Source organism: Aphis gossypii, unplaced genomic scaffold, assembly GCF_020184175.1.
Source record: "Aphis gossypii isolate Hap1 unplaced genomic scaffold, ASM2018417v2 Contig00453, whole genome shotgun sequence".
NCBI lineage: Eukaryota > Metazoa > Arthropoda > Insecta > Hemiptera > Aphididae > Aphis > Aphis gossypii.
In genome coordinates this window covers 1-5651 of record NW_026083112.1, presented here as the reverse complement: position 1 = coordinate 5651, position 5651 = coordinate 1, and the positions used below count along the sequence as shown (strand labels likewise).

General features: G+C 27.9%; 1 protein-coding gene across 1 annotated transcript; it reads right to left on the bottom strand.

Annotated features, from left to right (window-relative positions):
- Positions 1-4761: 4761 nt before the first annotated feature.
- On the bottom strand, positions 4762-5484 carry LOC126554234 (uncharacterized; the record flags this gene model as incomplete). The annotated part of the gene is made up of 3 exons (XM_050209324.1): positions 4762-4915; positions 4975-5315; positions 5371-5484. Coding segments are annotated over 3 exons (609 nt in total), but the record flags the coding sequence as incomplete, so codon positions are not given.
- Between the last annotated feature and the right edge of the window lie 167 nt (positions 5485-5651).

Genomic DNA, 5651 nt, shown 5'->3' with positions numbered 1-5651 from the left:
AGCGTATTCTGTTATATTTGTAAATTATATGCTAAAACTTCAAAACATTTACTTTGCAAGGAAGGTTATAGTGATGGCATCATATTAATGAACGGCTTATTGAACATGAGAATTCAACTACTCATAGAAATGCAATATGTGATTATTCCAATCGTTCTGTAGAATTAAAACGAATTGATTGCCAACTAGTAAAAGAATATAAAATAGAAGTTCAATATTGGAGAAATATTTTAAAACGTACTATAGCTGTAATTCAGTTTATAAGCCAAAGAGGTTTAGCTTTTTTTGGGGGATAATGAAATATTAGGTAATTCCCATAATGGTAACTTTTTAGGTATTATGGAATTAATAGCTAAATTTGACCCATTCCTTAAGGAACATTTAAATAATTATGGAAACAAAGGTAGTGGAAAATCTAATTATATTTCATCTCATATAATTCGTGAGCTTATATCACTGATGGCAGATAAAGTTTTAAATGTAATTGTAGAAGATAAAAAATGCTAAATATTTTGGCCTTATTGTAGACTCAACGCCAGATGTGACACAATATAGACCAACTAGCTATAGTTTTACGTTATGTAAAATCTGATGGCCAAGCCATTGAACGTTTTATAAAATGTATAGATATTTATAGTCATAATGCTGAATACTTAACATCAACTGTTATTGAAACAATAAAACAATTAGGTTAAATATTGAGAACTGTGTGGGCCAGTCATACGATAATGCCAGTATGGCTGGAAAGTATACGGGACTACAAGCACGAATAAAAAAGATGCTCTAATATACGTGCGCAGCACATTCATTAAATTTAGTAGGTGTTCGTGCTGTTGAAAGTTGTAATAATGCAGTTAAATACTTCAGTATTATTCAAACATTATATAATTTTTTTTCTATATCAACTCATCGTTGGGATAGATTAAATCAAAGTTTAAAATCAAAGGGAATGCTTTCTTTAAAACCATCATCACAGACACGTTGGTCAGCGAATGCTAATGCTTAGTAAGGCCTTGACCCTTGGCTATTCTGAAATCACCAAAATTCTTTTTGAAATGTCTAATGATATGAATGAAAATACAAATACTCGTAATGAAGTAAAAAGTAGTTTAAATCAACTAAGAACAAGAGAAATGGCGATTATGATTGTTACTTGGAATTGTATATTACAGCGAATAAATTTAACTTCAAAAACTATACAAAGTTCAACAACAAATATATCAATAATAGTACCATTATACAATTCTCTATTTGATTTTATACAAAATGTCCGAGTAAATTTTGAAATATACGAAAATGAATCTTATTTAATAGTAGAAAAACAAATTGATTACAAATGCAAAAGAATAAAAAAAAATGTTGAAGAAAGACAACAAAGTTTAAGACAAAATGTAATTACTGATACACATTATATAATTTGCGATACATTATTGGCAGAAATACAAAAAAGAAGAGAAGTTTATGTTAATGTGGAAAAAAGATTTGGATTTTTATTTAAAGAAAACTTAACCAGAAATGAAATTATGACTAAAATTAAAGCATTAATATTGTTATATGAAAATGAACTTGATATTGACGCCGAAAGCTTCGTAGATGAATTTATTCAATTTCAAAGTCTTATTTCATCTACCAACAATAGTACAACAATAACGCCAACCGATCAATTAAAGTTTATAAGAAATATGCAAATAGCACATACGTTTCCAAATGTAGAAACATGCTTGCATATATTTTTAACAATGCCAATAACTAATTGTTCTAGTGAAAGATCATTTTCATTTCTGAAAAGAATAAAAAATAGATTAAGGTCATCAATGAGTCAAGAAAAATTGGATGCCTTAGGAATACTTTCAATAGAAAGCGATGTCACGGCAAGTATTGATTTTGATGAAATTATAGATGTATTTTTCAAACAAAAGACCAGAAAAAATTTTTTTAATAATTTATTTAAAATAATTGTATTTTATAATTTTTAATTGTATTTATTGACAAGTGCTTTAAAGAATTAAGTATAATTTTGATATTTGTGGTATTTGTGTATATTTATTCTTTATTTATGTCATAATTTATAGCCTTATAGGCCCAATTTTTTATTTTGTCCTGGGCCATATATTTGGTAAATCAGGCTCTGATTACATAAGAACCTTTTCCTGCGATCAATAGGAGCAAATCATCTTTGAAAAATGTTACAATGAACGGAGAAATTAAATAATAATAATAATCAGTACTTTTAATTTGTTTTTTTTTATTAAAATTGTTACCATGGTTACCGACAATTTTAAATTTTTTTTTGTGCACTTAAAGCCGGGTTCACACCTCGTCGTGTCGTGTAGTGTCGTGTATATTTTCAGTGCTGTGATTGGCTTAACCATGCGGTTAAGCTTGGTTAATTAATGGTATTCTGACAGATTCAACTAGTGATACCATGACGTTCCCACATATACCGCGAAGTTGAATATATTCAACTTTTGATCGTGTGGTTAGCTATGGTTATTATTATTAATTATTTTATGATAATAAAATCTGATAGCTGAACAAAAACTAAAATAGATTTTAATTTTAATTTCTATTTTCAAAATACAAAAAGTGAACTTTTTGTTAGTTGCTCCATGTTCGTGTTGCTACTTGACAGAATATAACGAAATGGCGTTTGTTACAGTAAATTACTTAAGTAAATTTATAATTTTTACGTTACTGTATTTCAATGTTAATGTATTTTACTTATGTTTTAGGGAACATTCTGTTTCAAGTGCAACACGTTTGTTGTGAATAGTACTACAAAACATAATTGTGTTCAAAGTGGTTAAAATGATTATGAACTTAAATGTAGATACAGACATAAGTATGAGGTATACTATTATTTTTATTTTAGATGGAAATTTATATGCTTTAAAGCCTGCTCCTAAAAATGTGGCTAGTAATATCCCTGTTGTTAAAAAAAAAAGTTTTACAATACCAGTCAGTAGTAGTACATCTTTCGTGTCCGGTCATTTCTTCTGTCAATAAAGAACCAATAATTAAAAATTGTAGAAAAACTAGTTTGTTTGATTCATTATTTGTGGATGAAGAAGAGACTACCATTGACACCGAAACAGGTATGAAAGCAAAATATTAAACTACATGACTATTGTCGTAAAAAAGGACTTAATAACAAGAATGTTTATTCTATTTTAATCTGCCACCCCATAATATTGCCTACGATAAGTACTTATGCTAATCGTAATACAATGTATTCTTATTATAGCTGATATACTTGAAGTAAACAAAGAATCTTCAAATGCTAATTCTGAAAACAAATATGGACTTTCTCAAGATGAAACAACTACTTTAATTTCATTAATAGAGATAAGCAAACCACTGTTTAATCATAAATTATCATTAGGAGATAGATCTGAAGTTGTTAAGAACAATTTATGGAATGAGATATTTGTGCAGTTTGAAGGTAAAGTTATGTTATTAGAATCTTAACTAAAAATATAATTTTAAACAATGATTCATTTTTAAAATATAACAAGTTTTAAATGTATGTTTATTCATTAGTTTTTTTCTATTTTTGGTGTAGGAAAGTTTTCTATACTTAATTTGAAAAAAGTTGGAAATATATCCGTGAAAAATACACAAGGGAAAAAAGACAAGGTGTAAGTGGTTGTGAAGGAGAGAAGAAAAAAGAATGGGTTCATTTTAAAAATTTAAAATTTCTGGATGATGTTTTAACTGTTCAAAAACGGTAAATGTTAATTCAATACAAAGCACGTACATTTTATTACTTATAATATTAAAAAAAAATTGTATTACAGTACCATAGACAGCATTGGGCCTGAATTAGATGAACATTGTGCTCCAAAACCCTCTAAAAGTAAGAAAATAATTGTTATAATTTACTAGTATTCTGTCTTATACTAATTATTCAAAATTGCATTTAAACAGGATCTTTGGTAGAAACTCATATAGGCTCGTTAATAGAGGAACTAAAACAAAGCAGACCGATTCCTCCAAAGAAAATCTACAATCACCAATAAGTGAAGAAGAAAAGTTTAGTGTCTACTTGGCTAGCATACTATCAGATGTTCCTAAACAACGCCAAATAATTTTGCAAGCTAAAATTATTGCTCTAGTTGCAAAAGAGTTTGAGGATTAATATGGTTTTTTAAACACATTTTATGCAATATACGAATATACTATTGAGAGTTACGTTAATTATATGTTATTAAGTTTAATTTTGTTATGTTTTATATTATACAACTATGATTATTAACTAATAGTTCTCCTATTGATACACATAAAGATATGTTTTTTTTTTATTGTTATTGTTTTTGATTATTATAAGACTTGTTATCTAATAAATAATTTATTATATTCACAAAGTTGTTTTATTAATATAAATACATAAACAATTTATTAATATTAGCAAATTAAATATTTAAATATTGAAAGGGCACAGAACCTTCTCCTGCAAAATAGTCAGTTAATTTAATGCGTGTGTTTTTAGCAATGATATCATAATGATTGGAAGACATTTGACTGACTGGATGTAAACCACTATATATGTTTAACATTCTTTGATTTCGGTATTCACCCTCTCCATTAATTGCAGTTGTAACATAATTTTGTAAACCTGTAAATTGTAATACCTACATAATTTTACAAAATATAATGACATTTTAATTGTCTTATGCTTGGTTTCTTTTAGAATTATTGTGAGCAAAACTTATGGACAATCTTGTATTATTTAATACAAAATATTATATTACCTATTGCAGTTTCTTTCATTTTTATATAGTTGTGAAGAACCACAGTAGCTTTAATTATACCATTTACAGTTGCTTCACTAGCAATGATTACTCTACTAAAAATTCTCCATCTTGCCACAAGAATACCAAAACAGTTTTCAATACAACGCCTTGCTCGGCTCAACCTAAAATATGAAAATCTATAATAAAAATAGGTGTTAAAAAAGTAAATTAGGTCTTTTACCTATAGTTAAAAATTGCCAATTTCAGAAGTAATTTGGATGTTCCTCGCCCTGGATAAGGTCTCATTAACGAGGGAAGTAGTGGGAATGCTTCATTAGCTACAATATAAAAAGGAAATTCTCCAGAGTTGGGGCTTATTACTGATGGTTTTGGAAATAATAGATCATTATTAAGAATTTTTTTTCCCATTTCAGAGGTTTTAAAAACACCTGCGTCGCTACACCTGCCAGGCATTCCTATATTTACAATAGTAAAATTGTAGTTGGCATCACACATTGCCATAAGAATTGTGCTGTGACTCCCTTTGTAGTTGTAATTTACTGAACCACTCTTCGGAGAAGCCTATAATATAATAAAATTGAAGACACTTTTGTATTTATATTTATGAATTTCATACTTGGTGGACAACATGTTTCCCATCAAGAGCTCCTAAACAATGAGGCATTTGCCATTTACTTTCAAACTTATCAGCAATTTTAATCCACCCATCTTCATTAGGAGTGAACAATACCTGGAAACATAATATGCATCAATAGGAATTTGCTTTTAAGATAATTGTTTTAACACCTACAAAAACTTCTAGTATTTTTTAATTGATAAACAATGATTATACGTAGAGAAAGTTTAACTGTTATGTAAATAAATTTGAAAACTATAACCTGTACTACTAATATGTTT